Source organism: Leuciscus leuciscus, assembly GCF_965113295.1.
Source record: "Leuciscus leuciscus genome assembly, chromosome: 13".
NCBI lineage: Eukaryota > Metazoa > Chordata > Actinopteri > Cypriniformes > Leuciscidae > Leuciscus > Leuciscus leuciscus.
This window is the reverse complement of record NC_138737.1, coordinates 20,181,946-20,203,524: the sequence shown is the minus strand read 5'-3', so window position 1 is coordinate 20,203,524 and position 21,579 is coordinate 20,181,946. Positions and strand designations below refer to the sequence as shown.

Genomic DNA, 21,579 nt, shown 5'->3' with positions numbered 1-21,579 from the left:
TTCTCTCACCTTTTCTCATCACATTGTTCTTTTCCAAATGCAGGTACCTTCGCAAAACTTTAATGCAAATAGGATGATAAATATTTCCAATTAAATTGTTTATATAATCCCGTTTTTCTTGGTCCCTTGATATAATCCATGTCTTTTTCATATGGATATCGTTTTGTTCCTGGTCATAGGTGAACTCCTCCATAGATTGTCCATCAAAAGCATACCAGAAATGAGCTGGACCTGGTTTATCATCATTCAACAGTTCACATCCAACAACTCTCTGATGAACATGTACACCTTAAAATAAAAGAATTTTTTTATTTTTTATTAGTCCTCACTCTGACACAATATAAAACGTAGTAAACTGAAAATGAATATTTTGCACATTATGATTACCCTTTTACGGTCTTACATCAAAAGTTTTAATAAAATAATTAAAACACATAGAAGCTACAGTCAGAGGTGTAAAGTCCAGGTTCAGAAAGTAAAAGTCCTCCTCTGTATTTTGTTCCAATCACCTGGATTTGCTAATTAGCAGTTTTTCAGCCAGGAGATAGGCTAGAACTAATTAGTGAAATCAGCTGGCTGAGTTCATGGGTGGAATAAACATATGGCAGGACTTTTACTTTCTGACCTCTGGCTACAATACATCTGTTATTAAATTAAGTATGTGTTAATGCTGATAATGTAGGCTTTAGTTCTCACCATCTGTGAGATTGAGGTGTTTCTTAACATACAAATCCCTAGTTTTCATGCCATCATATATTAACTGAAATACAAGACCAGCATCACTTTGCTCTTCATTATAGTATTTTGAATCATTGTGAGAGTGATTGACAGGTTTCCATGTGTTTGATTCATAATATCCTATTTGCAGATCATCCAACATCACCACAGCACTGAACTCAGGAAATGGTGTCTGTCCAACTATATATGTTGCCAAAGCCATCAGTGAGTGAGAACCTGTGGATACACAAGGACGAGAAATATTAGTACAGATTAGTCAAATTAGACCATTACATATGACTATACATTCCAGTCCAGACTTATCTTCCTCTGGGCTCTGGCATTATAAATGAATATTGTGGACCAAATTTTATCTTTAAGATGTGTGTGACCATCATATGAAAAGAAGAGGGTTGGAGGGCCTCCTGTCACGAATATGGTTGAAAATAACATCATTGGCCTAGACTAGAGAGACAAAATTCTGAGAGTTGAGTCTATAAAAGAGGAAAGCTGCCCTCCCCTCACTGTCACTGTGTGACTGTATGACTGCTGACCTTTTCTTGCAAGAAAATAAACCTCAAAGTAAATTAGTATTGCCTTATTCAGGATTGTTTGTTTATGTGTTACCCACAACAATATACGTGTGATAAATATTACATTATAAATTGCTAAGTTAATTAGAAAAGTTGTCATCCACAATAAAATAATCAAGAAGTAAGGTTCCCTTTGTTAAGAATCTTGTACTGAACCTTGTACTTGATGCAGAACAGTGAAACAGAGAAGCAAAAATAGGCAGGATGAATCAAGAGATTGAGAGAAAAGATTTGGATGGTTATTGCAGCATTTTCAACCATGCTGATAATGGATGAAATAATCATCAGCTAATATGAGTCAAATTATAAGTCCAAGCCAAGACCAGAGTTGAGTTTATGCAAGACCATGATACTTCAACACTGTTAATAATATACAGTGGGTACGGAAAGTATTCAGACCCCCTTACATTTTTCACTCTTTGTTATATTGCAGCCATTTGCTAAAATCTAAATGCTAAAAATTCATTTTTTTTTCTCATTATTGTACACACAGCACCCCATACTGACAGAAAAACACAGAATTGTTGACATTTTTGCACATTTATTAAAAAAGAAAAACTGAAATATCACATGGTCCTAAGTATTCAGACCCTTTGCTCAGTATTTAGTAGAAGCACCCTTTTGATCTAATAGAGCCATGAGTCTTTTTGGGAAAAATGCAACAAGTTTTTCACACCTGGATTTGGGTATCCTCTGCCATTCCTCCTTGCAGATCCTCTCCAGTTCTGTCAGGTTGGATGGTAAACGTTGGTGGACAGCCATTTTCAGGTCTCTCCAGAGATGCTCAATTGGGTTTAAGTCATGGCTCTGGCTGGGCCATTCAAGAACAGTCACGGAGTTGTTGTGAAGCCACTCCAGAGATGCTCACAAGTCTCTGAGCTAGAGTCCAAGTCAAGTCTCAAGTCTCTGAGCTGGAGTCCAAGTCAAGTCTCAAGTCTCTGAGCTGGAGTCCAAGTCAAGTCTCAAGTCTTTGAGCTAGAGTCCAAGTCAAGTCTCAAGTCTATTGTGGTTATAATAAGTGTTGCATCACGTACAGCGACCCATCCAGGCTACTTAGAACACTGCATAGCTATATATAAGGAATTCAAAGCATGTAATATGTTATTATGACTCCTTTATTTATTACAGTATCAGCTTTGATTTTGGTATATACTCAATGTAAACAGGCTATTGCAACATGACAAAAACACAAAGAATGCTTTACTTTTAAGTTAATATCTGTATTTTGCCTTGTAGCATGAACATACAGTACAGACCAAAAATTGAGTTTCTGAAGAAAAAGGACTCCCTTTTCTGTCGCTGAATTATAATGAAAGGCCTTGGCTCCTATTGTGCTGGCTCTGTGGGGCTATAAGACCAAATATATAAAAATGTTATACCTTACACTTACAGTACTAAAATTGACATACTCCTATTTAGTGCAAAACTGCAAAACATCACATTGTAGCTAAATGCAAAACACTATTGCAACGAACCAAATGATGTGAAATATACTATTATAAAAATATACTTTTATTGACCCCTTTCCGTGGATGAAAAACACTGAAAAACACTGATTGATCGATATCATGTATGAGGAATATACATTTCGGTAAGTTGTACTGTATCTTTCAACAGCGTCGTGTTTATTTACTATTAGCTAATAGAAAGGGTCGGTTCACGTGCCGTTAGGGATCTGTCACGTCACATTTACAAGCGCCAAAACGGTATTTATTGTTTGAATTTCGTAATAGAATTGACAGAATTTGAGAGCTGAGATTTTTTTTATATCATAAGTACCTGCTCTGTCTAGTCTGTCGGTCTCCGTGTCCTCTTTGCTTCGCGATTTTTCTGTGCGTGAGAAAATGGATGTGTGTCGTGAGAGCGTGTGAAAAGTGTCAATCGCTGAGTCTCACGGTGAATGCGTGACAGTTGGCAGCTCTGTTGAAGTTTTTAAACCCAAAGCTTACGATGAATGGCACAGCAGCCAGTAGCCGGTGCAGTCGACATGTTTGTTGTCCTCTCATGTGTGGCCGCGCGCCGCAGTTACGTAGGCAGGTTATAGGTAACGGAGGGAGGGGAATAACAGCGAGCTCGTCAGACGTTTCCTAATAATAAACATTGTTCACGAGTCCCGCAGCTCGAGTCCGAGTCGAGTCTGAAGTCTTTAGAGGACGAGTCTCAAGTCGAGTCTGAAGTCACGCTGTGTGCGACTTAAGTCGCACTCGAGTCCGAGTCTCAAACTCGAGTCCCCATCTCTGAGCCACTCCTTCGTTATTTTAGCTGTGTGCTTAGGGTCATTGTCTTGTTGGAAGGTGAACCTTCGGCCCAGTCTGAGGTCCAGAGCACTCTGGAGAAGGTTTTCGTGCAGGATATCCCTGTACTTGGCCGCATTCATCTTTCCCTCGATTGCAACCAGTCCCTGCAGCTGAAAAAAACCCCCACAGCATGATGCTGCCACCACCATGCTTCACTGTTGAGACTGTATTGGACAGGTGATGAGCAGTGCCTGGTTTTCTCCACACATACCGCTTAGAATTAAGGCCAAAAAGTTCTATCTTGGTCTCATCAGACCAGAGAATCTTATTTATCACCATCTTAAACTCCATGCGGGCTTTCATGTGTCTTGCACTGAGGGGAGGCTTCCGTCGGGCCACTCTGCCATAAAGCCCAGACTGGTGGATGGCTGCAGTGATGGTTGACTTACTACAACTTTCTCCCATCTCCCGACTGCATCTCTGGAGCTCAGCCACAGTGATCTTTGGGTTCTTCTTTACCTCTCTCACCAAGGCTCTTCTCCCCCGAGAGCTCAGTTTGGCCGGACGGCCAGCTCTAGGAAGGGTTCTGGTCGTCCCAAACGTCTTCCATTTAAGGATTATGGAGGCCACTGTGCTCTTAGGAACCTTAAGTGCAGCAGAAATTTTTTTGTAACCATGGCCAGATCTGTGCCTTGCCACAATTCTGTCTCTGAGCTCTTCAGGCAGTTCCTTTGACCTCATGATTCTCATTTGCTCTGACATGCACTGTGAGCTGTAAGGTCGTATATAGACAGGTGTGTGGCTTTCCTAATCAAGTCCAATCAGTATAATCAAACACAGCTGGACTCAAATGAAGGTGTAGAGTTAAATATATGAATGTCACAGCAAAGGGTCTGAATACTTAGGACCATGTGATATTTCAGTTTTTCTTTTTTAATAAATGTGCAAAAAGTCAACAATTCTGTGTTTTTCTGGATTGGTCACCTAAAATTAAACTCTTGTTTACATTTACTCACCCTCCAAACTCCAAACTCCCAAAAAAAAAACACATCTGATCGTTGTTTTTACCTATAAATAATAAATTACAATGAAATACCTACAAATGATAAATTGCCATCCTACTGTAAACAACTGTTTAGGCTAAACATCACAATTAATATACAACCCCTTGCACCTTCATGCTTGTGCATGTCATGCTAGTTTATATAGGTTTATAGACACAAACACTCAAAACCATTTGTTACCATCGACATCAAGTATGTTTTCTTTCCTTTTTAATGAAATAAAAAGTGGTAGGCTATTTAGGCCTACCTTATTTTTAAGATCGGGCGCGGCGGCCATTTATGTGTGTGGTGCACTCGTGTAGCTACGGGTGGGCCTGGGCCCACCCACCTGTCAGTCAGGCCCATCCAGTCAGTGGCCTCACAAGGTAGCCTAAGGAGGGAATTCTGTTGCGAGTATCACAATACTTGAAAAAAAATAATATATATATATATATATATCAGTGATGCGCGGGTCAATGTATAAACAACCCGCACCCGACCGACGTTTTCAACTAACCCGCCCGCAACTCGGACCGCAAAAAAAAAAAGAAGAAAATATTGTACCCGACCCGCATTTTTTAAAAGTAGTAAATGCATAGCAAGAAGTACACATGACAAAGCCAGCACTTTGGTCATCATCTTTCATTATTTCGGCAAATGTCTCCCACACTTTGCTCTTTCTGTTTGTGTATTTGCGGAGCTTCCACTCCCCAGTCTTCACCTTTTCTCTTGCCGCCTCCATCTCTACCTGAGCTCGACTGAGCTTGTGCGTCATCTTCGCGCCAGTTATTCAGCCAATAAAGTGTAGCAGGCCTATGTATTTCATAGAAAATTGCATGTGAGCGGAGTGGAGCGGGAGCGAGCGGGCGGATCTTGGATAGAGCGCAGAGCGGCATTTTTAAAAGGATGGAGGGTCGCCCTATTTCCCGCTCCAATTTCGCTCCACGCACACCACGATTCTGAAGCATGCTCAGTCAAGCCTTTCAGTCAGTAAAGATTCATTTTGGAATCTAAAAAGACACATCTCTCGAAAACATGCAGTGTGCTATGTGAACACGCTGGGAAGAAAGCAAAAGGTTAGCAAACTGAATACGGTAACTTGTAACAAAGTTTAAATTAAATATAGCGTAGCATAATATTCAAACAATTGATACAAGCCCATTTAAATTTTAATCCTGCGCGCTGCGCAAAAGTTCAGTTATAAGAATGTTGGCCTAATAGTTAATTTAGCCTACTTTTAAAACGTTTAAGTATATATTTTAATTTTTTTGTTTATATAAATTTTATTTATATTATTAGGCCCATTTATTCGTTTTATTTTACAGCAGTTTGTGTGTACAATGGATATAAGCCCATTTAAATTTTAATCGTGCGCGTTGCGCAAAAGTTAACTTAAATTCTGGCCTAATAGTAAATTTAGCCTACTTTTAAAATTATGTAGGCTATATTTTTGTTTATATAATTGTTATTTATATTATTAGGCCCATTTATTCGTTTAATTTTACAGGACTTTGTGTAGGCTATATTTCTTCTTACATAGGCCTAATTTGTACTTTGAAATAAAACATTTCTATTTTAAAATTTTTGTTGTTGCTCATTAGTTCTTTAGGAGAAAAGGCTGTGGTCTAAGCTAACAGTGATATACATGTAGATGTTTTTTCCTTTTTTGGAGCGAGCGGGGGGCGATTTGAGTGGAGCGCGGAGCAAACTGCGTTGAGTGCTGAGCGATAATGAGCGGAGCGGCCTGATGTAGCTTTGAGCAGGGGAGATTCTCACCGCTCCACTCCGCTCATATGCTCTCTAGTACTATATAAATAACAAAGGTTTAATTGGCATCTTTATTTCAAACGACCCGACCGACCGCGACCCGAATATCATTAAAAATATTTTTGGATGACTCGTAACCGCGGGTAACCGCGGGTGACCGCAGGCACCCGCTCATTTCGGATCAACCCGCGCATCACTGATATATATATATATATATATATATAAAATAAAAAATAAATAATGTTTCTTGATTCTTGTTTGGTTGTCATGGTGATGACGAAATGCCGCGTAGCGCATTTCACAGTCAGATTGCGAACAGCCCATCCCCCCTTCACAACGACGCGCACATTTCACAGAGGGACACTGAAGTTTAGCTAAGTATGTTAAACTAAAATGAAACAGAGCAACTTACTAAAGTTCATGTCAAAAAGACCACGGCCGCCGCAGGAGGAAGATAATGCAGATGTTCAGGAGCCTCAGCCATCAGTCTCGAGTAGTAAGGAGCTGAACAGCTCTGCTAGTGATTACGTTAATTCAGCCATTTCTCCATCACCAGCAGTGCTCCATTCTCTAACATCTACCTCAACTACACGCCAGTGTAGGTACATACAGCCATGTCTTAGGCTAATTAATAGGCCTATATACAAATGTGCAATAATGAACACGAATGAATCATGATTTACTATAACTGTTAGCAGCGTTATGTGCGTTCATTGTTTCAGACTCGGCTAAGCCTAGGGCCAGCACTGAGGATGTAACAGCCCCATCCGACTTATCCACCATTGATGACCCTGCTACCCAGCCCAAACTCAGTTCATTTCCAGTCACCACTATAGCAGGCAAAGGAAGAAGTTTTAATGTCCGGTGGTATGAAAAGTTCCCATGGCAAGAGTACAGTATTTCGGGAGACGCTGTGTTTTGTAAGCCATGTCGCCATTTCCCTGAAGCAGCCACAGAGAGCCGATTTATAAAAACTGGCTTTAGAGACTGGAAGCATCTCTCCCAGTGTTGTGTTAAGCACGAGGCTAGCAGGGCACATGTTACAGCGCTGGGCAGGTCTGAAGGATACAGACAAAGCCATAAACCAGGACGGGGAAATATAATTAACCAGCTGCACAAAGATGCTGTCAACAGTTCGTTTGTGGAAAGGAATAGAGAACACATTAAAGTTGTAATAGACCTCGTTTTATTTTGTGCAAAACAAGACATTCCCTTGCGTGGGCATCGTGAAACTGAAGAGGCACTGAACAAAGGCAACTTCTTAGAATTATTTCAACTGATGTCCAACTATCAACCAGAAATAAAAAGGCGACTGGACGAATTGCCTAGAAACGCGAAACTCACTAGCCCTGATATTCAAAATGAAATCCTGGAAATCGCCGCATCATTAATTATCCGCAAAATAAAGGCGGATTTGCACGATGAGACAGACACACATTATGCAATTTTAGCAGACGAATGTAAAGACTTATCAAAAAAAGAGCTTGTGGCAGTCTGTATCCGATACATACATAAAGGCCTGCTGAAGGAAAGGGCTGTGGGGTTTGTAGAGACAGGGAACATGAGCGCAAGTGCTATATCAGCAAAAATCCTGGAAGTATTGGAGCCATTGCAGCTGGATCCAGCTTTGAGCGTTGGATTTGGGTTCGATGGGGCATCGGTTATGCCCGGCAATAAAGGAGGAGTACATGTGATTTTAAAGAGAACCTTTCCTCACGCAGTATATGTGCATTGTAATTCCCACCGCCTTAACCTCGTCCTGTGCACAGCATCAAAGGTGTCCCCTAGCATATCAACATTTTTTGAAGTCATTAACAACCTGTATAGTTTCATGACGGGATCACATAGGCATGCTAGATTTATGGAAATCCAGCAACAGCTGCGGCCAGGGAAAACGAATTTGGAGCTAGAGAGGTCCTGTGACGTCAGATGGAGCTCGTGGTCAAGTGCAGTGAGTAAAGTGCTGACACTTTTGGGTCCTATATTGGAGACTCTTGCTGAATTTTCTGAAAGCTCAGGCAAGACAAAACTTGAGGCAGACTCACTACTGCAACAAATGCAAACTAAAAAATTTCTGTTTCTACTTTCTAAACGTTCAACAAGTTGTTTGAAACGAGTGACTATGCCACTAAGGGCTTACAGTCTGCCACTATATCAGTAACAGATTGCATTGATCTAATCGAAGGGCTTAAGGAGAGCAACACTACATTCAGGAATGAAGAAAATGACATTGATAAAGTTATGGCACTGACGGATGATTTGATGAAAATGCATGACATTGTGAATTTGGACGTCACTGGGGCGCAAAAGAGGAAGTTGCCAGCTAAGTTGGGCGATATGTTGATCGAGTCTACCGTGGGCAAAGCATCACCTGTCAAGGACAACTCTGACCTGAAACAATTGTGGAATGATATACTAGACAGGCAGATCATGGAACTGAACACCCGTTTTAAGGCTGACACGTACGGGTTAATGAGAGCAGCCGCTGCTTGCTTGCCTCAGTCGAACACCTTCGGCAAAAAGACTTTGTTACAGCCTGCCGGTGCACACTTTAACATCGCTGTTGATGATTCTGAACATGAGGTGTTTGTTCAGCAGCTAGAAAAAAAAGTATCAAATGGCAGGGCATTTCCATCACTTGTGGAGGTGCTCGATGCATGCCCATGCGATATCTTTCCAAGAATGAACCGTCTCCTACGAGTCCTCATCACACTACCAATAACAAGCTGTACTGTCGAACGTTTCTTTTCCACTGTAAATCGGATAAAAACTAGTATCAGAGCAACAATGTTGACACATAGACTGAACTCTTTGTCCCTGCTCTCATTTGAAAGAGAATTGACTGAATCGTTGGACTATAACGAAATCATTGCAGTGTTCAACTCTAAGCCCCGTCGTCTCCTGTTATAAGCTAGTCATCAAAAGTAAGCCAATCTACGTTTACTATGTAGTTTATTTAAACGTGGTTTATGTGGCCGCTGAGCCAGACTATGACCAAGCATTGTTTTTACACACTGTCCACTACTGTCCTGCTGATTTGATGATGGTGTTGTTTTGCATCTGTCAGATGCGCGTGTGTGTGTGGTGTGGCTTTTGTCACCACAAAAGCTTTTGCTTTTTTGTGGCTTTTGCGCAGTGGAAATGCTGTTCTTATCGTTATGTTCTTAACACTGCTTATGATGACATACATGCTTGTGCTCTGATTAAACTGTGGTGTATTCAAGCAGGTGTAGTTGTGTTGGCCTATTTTGATAACAGATGCATTTTAAGCTGTGCCCACCTGATTTTCTCTGGGCCCACCTACATCAGTGGTTCCCAACCTTTTTTTGTCTGAGACCCCCTTTTTCCCAAGAAAATATTTTAGGGCCCCCCTTCACATTTAATGATATTTTCGCTCTTGTAAGCTTGCAGCAAGGATGACAAAATATGCTGTTTTCAAACAAACGGTATGTTTACTATAAACAGATATGTTTATGCACAAATAATAGCCTATAATATTGAAAATACAATAACAAAAACATTAGTAGGCCCTTTGTAATTAAAAAATGTAAGCCTAGGAGTAGCCTATAAATTTGCCCTATTTTAAATGCAATAACAAAAATATCAGTATTCACACTTGTGTGTAGGTAAAAAAAGAATGAATATAGGCTATTACTAAATGACTTCTGTCTGGGGCCTCAATACTTGCATGTTATTTGTGAGGCTTTATTTTTTAGGCTTTAGGCGCTATAGCGAGCGATAATAAACTTGCGTTTATTAACAGAATAATGCTCTTTCGGAAGAACATTGTAGCAGGTGTTGTACCGGCACTTCCTTTGCCATATCCGTTAATCGATTGATTTTTCACACAGCAAGCACCCAGATCCTGCATGGAAGCTTTGTCTACACTTAAATAAATTAACAGAAAGTGAACTAGTGTGGATAAAAGATGCAAAAAACAAACACAAAAACAAAACAAAAAAACATGGCAGATCGATTCAAACTATAAACTTCGACGGGTAAGGAATAAAGCTACCAGCTATCAAAACAAAACTGTTAATTTCACTTAATTTAACTGAACTTATCGTATGTGTGTTAAACACGCTGTGGTTCATAGGAAAATACTGTATTACTCTCCCCATTGCACATGAATGTCATTAAAAATAATAATATTTAACCCTTTTTCACGAAAATAGGCTTTAAGAGTTCATCAAATGCATATTTATTTCACTGTAAATTTACAATAAATTGCAGGTTACCAGTTGCATGACTTTCACAGTAAGTTACCGTATCATTTTTACAGTAAATAATTGTGAAATGACAGCTGTTTACTGTGAATTCACAATAACTATGCCGTCATATTACTGTGATTTAGCAGTAAGCTGCTGTATAATTACTGTATTTTACTGTGCAATTACAGTTAGTATATCGTATTACTGTAATTTAACAGTAAGCTGCTGTAGAATTACTGTATTTAACAATGTCTATACTGTGATTTAGCATAAATGATGGACCAAACAAAACTGATAAAAACAATGGTTTAACTTATTTTTTAGAAGAAAAATACATTTTAATAACAGGAATAAACACTGTGTAACATGAATGAACACTGGGTAACATGAATGTCTGTCAATATGTGTGTGAATGTGTTTACTATGTGATAATGGTACTTGAAAAATACAATTTAATAACAGGAATAAACACTGGGTAACAGGAATGAACACTGGGTAACAGGAATGTGTGTCTATGTGTGTGCACTGTGCATGTGTTTACTATGTGATGATGGTACTTCACAACGTAGGAGCTGAAAAGTGAAAGAAGGAGAGAGAGAAGAGAGAGTGAGAGAGGGAAGAAAAGACAAAAAGGTGGGAAAAGAGAGGGTTGCAGGTGTCTGTGCACCTGCATAGTATGGGTTCTGTCCACAATCTACAAAAGATAAGAAAGACAAAAAGTTTAAGTTACTCTGTGGTGGACTGGCTACCTGCAAGTATGGTACTCGCATTGTAAAACTAATCCTAAAATGTGTACAATTTAAGAAATTACAATTGTAAAACTCATGATAAATCAGATAAATCATGTGAATAGTACTATATCAATTAATATTAAATCAACAAACCAGAGGACTCTCTCCTGTTACTTTTGCTCAGTCCTGTTATTTTTCATATGAATAACAGGACTGAAAGTAACATGATTGAGGTTAAGCAAAAATTACATGACATGCGTACATAGTAATGCAACTCAGTAAGCCAGTAATGTGATGTAAATTTACACTTAAAACTATTGTAAAGTACGTCTGTAAATTTGACGTTTTTATTCTTAACCTATCATCAATAACCTATAACATTGAAAATGCATGTTTAATTCAAATAAACGTAAGAACAATGAATTTTAGACATTTTGCAGCCTGTCTTAACTCGTAGAACAGATTAAAGGGATAGTTTACCCAAAAACCCACCCTCGTTCCAAACACGTTAGCCCTTCGTTCATCTTTGGAACACAAATTAAGATATTTTCTGACTCCTCCATGGACAGCAATTTTATTACCACTTTCAAGGCCCGGAAAGGTAGTGAGGATTGTTAAAATAGTCCATGTGACTACAGTGGTTCAACCTTAATGTTATGAAGCGATGCAAAAATACTTAATAGTGCGGAACGCACAAAAAGTATTCTCGTCGCATCATAGCAATAAGGTTTGTAAGACTGAAAATACTGGTTGAGGCCTGATTTATGGGACAAAAGGGCCCTGCTGGCTGATTAACATTTGACCTCCCCCAATACAGCCTTTCTTCCTCTCAGAAACTAGGAGCTCACACAAGAACATGGTTTAATGTGAATATTCAACATTGACTGTTATGTTTTTGGTGTCATTTGAAATGTCTCAAAGTGAGTGGTACAGATATCTCATATCCAGATAGATAAAATAAAAGGAAATAAGGTTTATAGAAGTTCATAGGAAAATGGTTTAGAGATAATGCCAGATAAGGCAACCCCCCTTCTGTGGGATAGAAGCCATTTGAGGGTGGTCTCACCCCATCCCCCTTGTCACCTGGACAGAGGATAAAGGAAGGTGTTCTGGCTCTCTCTGTCTCTTCTTTTTGGCTGGACGTGGAATTGGATAGGTGGTTTCTCTCTCTCTCTCTCTCTCTCTCTCTCTCTCTCTCTCTCTCTCTCCCTCTTTCTTTCCCTTTCTCTCTCTCTATCTCAGGTACAAGCTGGGTAAGATTCTTTGGTGTAACCAATGTATAACCATGTTCTAGATATTTGAATTGATTGTGGAATTGATCTCTGATATCTGAAATATTAAATTGCTACAATGTGATTATTCCAACTGGGTTTGACATTGTTTATTTAATGGTTAAAAGGAATAGTCAAACATTCGCTCACTTTTAGTGAGGCACAGATATTATTAAAACCTTTCATTTATGGAGTCAGATGAATTAACGAGTGAGTACATGATTAATGTATTGCAAATTTAACCAACAAATACTTTGCATGAGTGAGGACAGAACACGTGATAACCTTCCCCGTGTATTGGCGAACCGGCAGATTGGGCCAATATAGCGGGCCTTACAAAATGGTGACCTCGGACGTGATCTCAAAACAGATCAAAACAGTTTCACGAGAAATGTCCTTTTCAGCAAGTATTTGGGATTTTAAAATCAACAAGAGGTTTGAACATCTTCTCTTTCTTCCGCCGCGATGGTAAGTAAACTTTTTCTGCCCTTTATAGAAGTGTTGAAGAAATGTTTGCATTGTTTACGGGTCGGAATTAAAGCCCTTTGTTTAGAACGTGATGCGGCAGCCAGATGAAGAATGAAAACCCTTGTGCATTAGATTTTAAAGATCTCCTTATTTTGCCTAAGCAACAGGAAACGAAACAAGTGAGAATAACATCCAAATAATTAATAACTCGATGAAGAGCTAAAAAAGTAAAGACTAAAAGTTTTAAAATCAGGCGCATGTTTTCCGGCCATTGTTGAAACCAGCAACACGTGAAAAGAATGAGCAAACTAACAGAAAACAGAGAAAGAAAAATCTAAGTTTGTAAACGATCGGAAAACACGTGATCTTATAAATAAAAAGGCAGATCGATGCATTGTTTATGAAAAGAACATTTTGGGAAAACAGGATGATATTATGTACAGGCTAAGACTCAAATATTAAGGCTATTGCTAAATGCTATTGGCATGCTGTTTTCAATCAAAACGCTCAAGGCTATGCTAAATGCTAAAGCCATGCTGCGTCCAAGACTAATGCTAAATGCTAAATGCTGGCTGACTGGTAGGCCCAAAAGCCACATTGAAAACATTAATATCCTATACTAAACCTAAACTAATCTTGACAGACTCTATTTTAAACAAAAAGACAAGTCGATGCATTTGTTTAAAAGCAAGTTTGAGAAAAACAGGATGATGTGATACATATTCATGTTTGCAATGATTCTGTTTGGATTTTCAAATTTGAAGTTGTGCTTAACACATTGTGCACATAGAACACAATTTGGTTGTTTGTGCTACAACATGCACATAGGCTAATTTAAAGTTTATTGTTTAAACACAGGATTGCTTTACTGTAAGTGTAGTTGAAACACTTAGGCAAAGGTGATATAGATGTTGTATTCTATTGTTTTGCTGTGGGTGTATTTGGAACACTTAGGTAAAAGGGTTGTAGATGAAGGGATTCTAGGCCATGTGTCCTGTGTTAACTGAAGTGAACGCGTGTGTCTGTGCTGAATTTGATGGCTATAATGTGATTCACAATGAATTTGAAAATCAGAAACAGCGAACGCATCTCATTAATCCTGAAACAAAAAACCTTTTCATATTTGAGGCTTCAGAGAACGAAATATTGTTATGTTTGAATGTATTCTGAATTACTCTGAGATTTGTTTTTTCCAAAATAGATTTACGGATTCGTATGTTTCCACAAGATTGCTTTTTCCAAAATAGATTTACGGATTCGTATGTTTCCACAAGATTGCGTCAGAGATTAACGACGGTTAATAACTGATATCAGGAAGTGTGCGGGCTGCTTGGATGAGAGGATGGGTTAGTCCGACTAGGATCAGCTTTACGCTGGTTGATTAACCTAGCTTGGACGCTTCCGATGACTTCTGTTCTAATTTAATAGTTTTGGAAAACGGTTGAATTGAGTTCCTGAAGGGCATCCAAGAGGGCTACTGAATATATCTTTGATTGTTGCGCGTTGGGATTACGGCAACGTCCTAGATATTTAGCCATTGCCTCAGCTTCTGATCTTCGGGACTGACCACTTGTGTCGTGCATCCTTAGGAGAAGGACTGCAAAGCGATATAGTTTCCTTATCTATAAACGGAAAAATATAAAGTAAGAGTAATTAGAAGAATCAAACGTTATAATGGCCATTTAAAAAGACTAAATGAGAAGAAAAGGTATTTGAAACCTAGCAAAGGGAAAAAGAAAAACAGCGAATGTACATCTTATCAGCCCTGAGCCAAAAGGCCTTTTAATATTCAAATGTATTGACATGAGAACAAGTAGAGATTTGACCATGCGTTAAGTTGGTCCAGAGACCGAAAACAATATAATTTGACTTGTATTGTTAAAGAATATAATTATATTATAACTTGAATTATAATAAACATTATATTACACTCGCCGAGCAGGACAATAATTGGAGAAGTGTGACTTTCGTCATTAAAATTGAATTTCTGAAACAGAATTTCATTTGTGTGCTACCCAGTGCCAAAAAGGGGCGGAGTATGCCTTTATTTTTCACCGTTAGAAAACACGGCTAGGAGTGTGGCACAGGTAATAGCACGCTAAATAATCCTTGACTGGGGTGCACCAACTGAATTGAATCTGATAAGATAAGTACATTTACGAGGAGGGTGTGAAATGCTAAACAGCAGACAGAAGTACCACAGTTTTTTGCAGGTCAAAAAATATCTGCACAAATTAAAATGTGTGAATGCATTGCACATGCAGCAGACTGAAGGCTGAACTGAAAAAGCAGCTTCAGGTGTCACAACACACTGAGACAACAGCAACAATTCAGACGTGGTCAATGAAACTCGGTTTCATGTGACTTCTGGAATTAAAATTGCTAACAAGTAAAAGAATTCTACACGTCTGAATTTAATGCTTTTGAAATATTGGAATTATCTGTGGTTCGCTCTCCTCTGTTTTCTGTCTCAGGCTTAGGCTACTTCTGCAAAATGGTGGAGCCCACCTGGAGCAAATCCAGGACAGCGGAATTGTTCGAACATAACCTGAGACTCGGGAGATGGGTGAAAAGACATTATAAAAGGCCTTTTCACACGTCACACTATCACACTACTGCATAAATATGGCCTCCCAGTTTAGAACTGGATCGAAATTTGCAACACAATTGTTATAGATTAGATTCCACCCATCTCCTAGACATGAACACTGAACACACCCCTCCATCACTATACCCTCACAGCAACATCACCTGGGTTAGATGGTCTATCCAGGCTGAACACTACACATCAGACGAAGATGTGTCATCTTCACACTAACAGATCCAGATAGCTTCACACACACAGGGTGGAGCTGATCTCATGATCATGGTCTAACAGAGACACAGAGAATAGCATACGCTATTCACAACAAACTGCTAACTAATGTAACACACATGATCAACTGAATGGCTACAGTCACAAATCAAGACAAATTCTAAGGCAGACCTGCCATTAAATTTCAAACTCAATGATTGTTGGTGGGAGTTGGAAGATCAGAGGGCCCCTGATTTCTCAACTTACCACTAATAACAGAAACATAAGTAAAATGGATAAATCTGAAGTGAGACCAATTCAATCAAGTACAAAAATTTACAATTCAACTCTGTCATCGACTGTGACTTAGCCAGATCAATACACACACTCTCAAACACACTCTCAAACACACTCTCTCACAGACACACACACCAACACACACACACACACCAACACACACACACACACACCAACACACACACACACACACACACACACACACACACACACACACACACACACACACACACACACACACACTCACAGACAAAAACACACTCTGACATTCTAAAAAAAAAAAAAAAAAAAAAAATTCTCACACAAACACACAAAACCATTGATTGGTTTACACCGACCTCTTGCTGCATTTCTGAAACCTATTTTGATTTTAATTTTTTGAAACTTATTTTGATTTCTGCATTTTTTCCTTTGAGTAATTCAGAAAAACATTTCTGAAACTTATTTTGATTTTAATTTCTGAAACTTATTTTTATTTCCTTTGAGTAATTCAGAAAAACATTTCTGAAACTTATCTGCATATTTGTATATTGTCCATTTTACTTGCAACAATGTATTTGGACATCAATTCAATTGAATCTCTATGTTTGGTTACACCAAAATAGCACTGGTTGTTTTGTAAGAATGCCATTTATTTAAATGTTTCTAGAAACAGGGTAAGAGCTTGTAAGATCTTCCTTTGTCCTTCCTTGACCCTCTATAGGAGTACTATTGGCGTGGTAATTTAAAAATCAGGTAATTAATGAGACCAAACGTACCACTCACAATTGCTGACATGAACATGGTATTTTACATTGAACATGACATGATTTTTCCTTATTGCATTATGCGTTCCTATGCATTTCCTTACGACTGTAAGTTCATATGTGCTCAATCGTGAAGCGGACATTTAAGATGCTTTTCAGGTGTCTCACACAAAGCAGTGTGGACCAAAGGAGAAGCCCTTCATCCACTGAGGTCTGGCCAGACAACCGTACCGCTGGAGGTGACAGGATTGGTCAAGAAGGGTCAGATCATCATCGTGGAGAAGGTGCCAGGGAAGCGGAAGTTTCTCCATGAAGGAATGACACGTCAACTGAACAAGTCACAAAAGGTCCAGATTGACTCTATGAACTTTGCTCACGTCACAGGATTACAGGAAGAGAACCTGAACGCATTCATCCACCGGCTGGACTCAAGCTATACACCTGGTGGGAACAGGTGTTCTGCAGGTGAACACAGCCCACTGAGCTTCTACTGATGCCAACATTGCAAAGACAATTTTTGTGCTACATCTTCAAGGACTATAACAAACGTCTTACTGTGACCCGTAAGTGTTCATCGGAATGTGACCCACGGGATCAAGGAGGGAAACTGTAAGACTGAAAATACTGGTTGAGGCCTGATTTATGGGACAAAAGGGCCCTGCTGGCTGATTAACATTTGACCTCCCCCAATACAGCCTTTCTTCCTCTCAGAAACTAGGAGCTCACACAAGAACATGGTTTAATGTGAATATTCAACATTGACTGTTATGTTTTTGGTGTCATTTGAAATGTCTCAAAGTGAGTGGTACAGATATCTGATATCCAGATAGATAAAATAAAAGGAAATAAGGTTTATAGAAGTTCATAGGAAAATGGTTTAGAGATAATGCCAGATAAGGCAACCCCCCTTCTGTGGGATAGAAGCCATTTGAGGGTGGTCTCACCCCATCCCCCTTGTCACCTGGACAGAGGATAAAGGAAGGTGTTCTGGCTCTCTCTGTCTCTTCTTTTTGGCTGGACGTGGAATTGGATAGGTGGTTTCTCTCTCTCTCTCTCTCTCTCTCTCTCTCTCTCTCCCTCTTTCTTTCCCTTTCTCTCTCTCTATCTCAGGTACAAGCTGGGTAAGATTCTTTGGTGTAACCAATGTATAACCATGTTCTAGATATTTGAATTGATTGTGGAATTGATCTCTGATATCTGAAATATTAAATTGCTACAATGTGATTATTCCAACTGGGTTTGACATTGTTTATTTAATGGTTAAAAGGAATAGTCAAACATTCGCTCACTTTTAGTGAGGCACAGATATTATTAAAACCTTTCATTTATGGAGTCAGATGAATTAACGAGTGAGTACATGATTAATGTATTGCAAATTTAACCAACAAATACTTTGCATGAGTGAGGACAGAACACGTGATAACCTTCCCCGTGTATTGGCGAACCGGCAGATTGGGCCAATATAGCGGGCCTTACAGGTTGAACCACTGTAGTCACGTGGACTATTTTAACAATGTTTTTACTACCTTTCTGGGGCTTGAAAGCGGTTATAACATTGCAGTCTATAAGCGGGATCGGAAAGCTCTCGGACTTCTTAAAATTATCTTAATTTGTGTTGAACAAAATTCTTATGTGTTTGGAACATCTTGAGGGAGTGTAATTAATGAGAGACTTTACATTTTTGAGTGAACTATCCCTTTAATAGCTTAAGTAAACATCTTACTGCATAACTAATTCTAGCTTAAAACAGAGACAGTGTTTCGTTAGTCTGTTCTGAAGTTGGAACACAACTTACATTAGACTGACATCCATTCAAAGTCAATGAGCTTCCTGATCAGTGTACAGACTTGCTGGTTTATGTGTCCTCTCTGCCTCTTTGATTTTGTACCTGTCTCTGGGTTGATGCCCAAGAAGCACCTATAAACAAAAAGACAGAGAAGAAAGATGTTAGTTTAATTCAAGTGGGATTAAAAAGGTTTCAGTTCCCAGTCTTCACCTTCAGTGGGTCACTGCTGTTGCAGTACTGAGCAAAACTAAATTTAGCTCAGTTTTAACAAGGTGACATTACTTGGATTCAATTAAACAGCAACCATTTAAATAACAGCAACTGAAAAACATTTACATCACAAACACACAGTCAAGAATAGTACTGCAACAAAGTAAGTTAGATGTGTGTGATTTACCCAGGCAAAGCATTGCACACAACAATTTACATCATTTACACTACTGTTTGCAGAGGATGGAGTAAGAGCCTGTTGCCAGTCCATCTCCATGTGGCTGTTTCTGCTTGTAAAAACATACTCTTCCTCCTAGAATTATTACCCGTTCACAGACAAAATGGCTCCTAATATCTCCAGATGTCGACCTGTTTTACTTTAGAATAGCACAGCTAATGAAGCTCCACTAATTCAGTGATAAACACATTTATTTTCCTATATCTTTTTTATAATAAAATGCACTTTATTTTTTCTGTTGACGAGACAGACAACGGCTGCTCCGTTTCACACACACGGCAGAAAAATATGGATGAGGCCCAGCTAGCTAACGTTACTAATTTGAGATTAATTTATTCCACCTTTGCACAAATCCACAACACTATAATTTATCTAGTTGATCATAACTGTCATAATACACACACATTAAGGCCACAGCTTACCTTATAACTTTATTTCCCGGTGGTAGAAAAATGCTGTGGGAAAAGAGAGAACGCTGTTAGAGTAACGAAGTATACTAAGAAAAGCATTAAGCAAAGCTAAAGTTCAATTTTGACGGCTAACGTGAAGTCTCACAGTTAATAACTTAATACGGTAACGTACACATACTAACTTACACTTATTAACACAACCAACGTCTGATCATTCAAATTTGCGCGCTCAAACCTAGCCTCGAGTCTGCTCCAGCTAAGTTACAAAAACATGAAACAGAACCTACAACTAACGCTAATTTGGTTCATACTTTTAAATAAAATGCAATTTCATATTAAAAACAGTCATCAAATTGACAAAGTTTGAAATTTAAACACTTACCGCTGAATCCGTCGAATGAGGCACGGATGAGATCAGGGAGCTCAGATGACGCAGTTGCAGGCAGTGCGAAAATGACGGAATTCACAGTAGTTTCTTGTAAAAGCCCCGCGCCTGCATTATTTTCACAGTAAAAGTCTAAATACGGTATTATATTGTGAAATATCACAGTTAAAGCCTGTGAAGTGGTAATAATGTAATTACCTGTGAAATATTACAGTTATATCTTGTGAAATCCTGGAAATATTTTACAGTATATATGAGGCAAATACCTGTCTTTTTGTTTGTTTGTTTTTTGCTTAATTGCGTCTTAAAAATATAAATAAAACAAATTATTAGTGATAATTGACACTTAAAGCTAAGAATGTAAAGAAACCTTAGACATTTTTTTTAAAATTAATAGATATTTTCCAGCACATTAGGGCCCCAAAAAGCATTATTTATTTTATTCATTCTTTCAATTTTACATCTTACATAGCTTATGGATATACAATTAAAATAGCTGGAGCAATTGCTTTGCGGTCAGGTGTCCTTTAAAAAAAAAAAAAAAAAAACTTTTTCCAGGGGGAGTGGGATTTTCACAGCATTAAAATACGGACTGGTGAAATCACACTCCCCTCTCCAGCACAGGTGTATAAGGTCATAGACTCACCACACTACTGCCCCTGTCACATCTTGGTTTAGTGATTGTGTGGTGACAAAAGCATTTGATTGTAACTGCATTGGGGAGTGTGATTTCACCAGTCCGTATTTTAATGCTGTGAAAATCCCACTCCCCCTGGAAAACCCATCTTAATGCAGTTACAATCAAATGCTTTTGTCACCACACAATCTCTAAACCAAGATGTGACAGGGGCAGTAGTGTGGTGAGTCTATGACCTTATACACCTGTGCTGGAGAGGGGAGTGTGATTTCACCAGTCTGTATTTTAATGCTGTGAAAATCCCACTCCCCCTGGAAAAAGTTTTTTTTTTTTTTTAAAAAAGGACACCTGACCGCAAAGCAATTGCTCCAGCTATTTTAATTGTATATCCATAAGCTATGTAAGATGTAAAAATGAAAGAATTAATAAAATAAATAATGCTTTTTGGGGCCCTAATGTGCTGGAAAATAACTATTAATTTAAAAAAAAATGTCTAAGGTTTCTTTACATTCTTAGCTTTAAGTGTCAATTATCACTAATCATTTGTTTTATTTATATTTTTAAGACGCAATTAAGCAAAAAACAAACAAACAAAAAGACAGGTATTTGCCTCATATATATACAATATGCATTTGATGAACTCTTAAAGCCTATCTTCGTGAAAAAGGGTTAAATATTATTATTTTTAATGACATTCATGTGCAATGGGGAGAGTAATACAATATTTTCCTATGAACCACAGCGTGTTTAACACACATACGATAAGTTCAGTTAAATTAAGTGAAATTAACAGTTTTGTTTTGATAGCTGGTAGCTTTATTCCTTACCCGGGTGATTCTCCAACTACAGGCACTTTTGTGTCCTTGGCCTTTTTTTTGTAAATAAATAAACAAACAAGTGCAAAAATAAACTGTCATTATGAAGTTCATGCTCCAACATCCTAGTAACCACCAAATCTTGCCCCTTTTTTCTTTTAAAAATGCTTTTGCATGGCTGTTTATTAGCAGATTTTGCAGTTTTATGCTTGTCCCCAACCCA

General features: G+C 38.6%; 1 protein-coding gene and 2 long non-coding RNA genes across 4 annotated transcripts in view; 1 reads left to right on the top strand and 2 right to left on the bottom strand.

Moving 5' to 3' along the window:
* Positions 1-21,579, bottom strand: part of LOC309512468 (class I histocompatibility antigen, Gogo-C*0202 alpha chain-like) — a 117,696-nt gene that overhangs the window by 93,751 nt on the left and 2,366 nt on the right. For both annotated transcript variants that reach the window (XM_082188080.1, XM_082188081.1), the window contains exons 2-3: positions 697-954; positions 10-288 (exon numbers count right to left, since the gene is read on the bottom strand). In XM_082188080.1, the coding sequence (XP_082044206.1) occupies positions 10-288; positions 697-954 (537 nt within the window). The remainder of the gene's footprint in view (positions 1-9; positions 289-696; positions 955-21,579) is intronic.
* On the bottom strand, positions 10,901-19,642 carry LOC309512069. The gene is made up of 3 exons (XR_014210880.1): positions 19,532-19,642; positions 18,671-18,792; positions 10,901-11,262 (listed from the first exon to the last, which is right to left on the bottom strand). It is a non-coding gene; the product is annotated as an uncharacterized lncRNA (long non-coding RNA).
* LOC309512068 lies at positions 11,817-16,341 on the top strand. The gene is made up of 2 exons (XR_014210879.1): positions 11,817-13,038; positions 15,519-16,341. It is a non-coding gene; the product is annotated as an uncharacterized lncRNA (long non-coding RNA).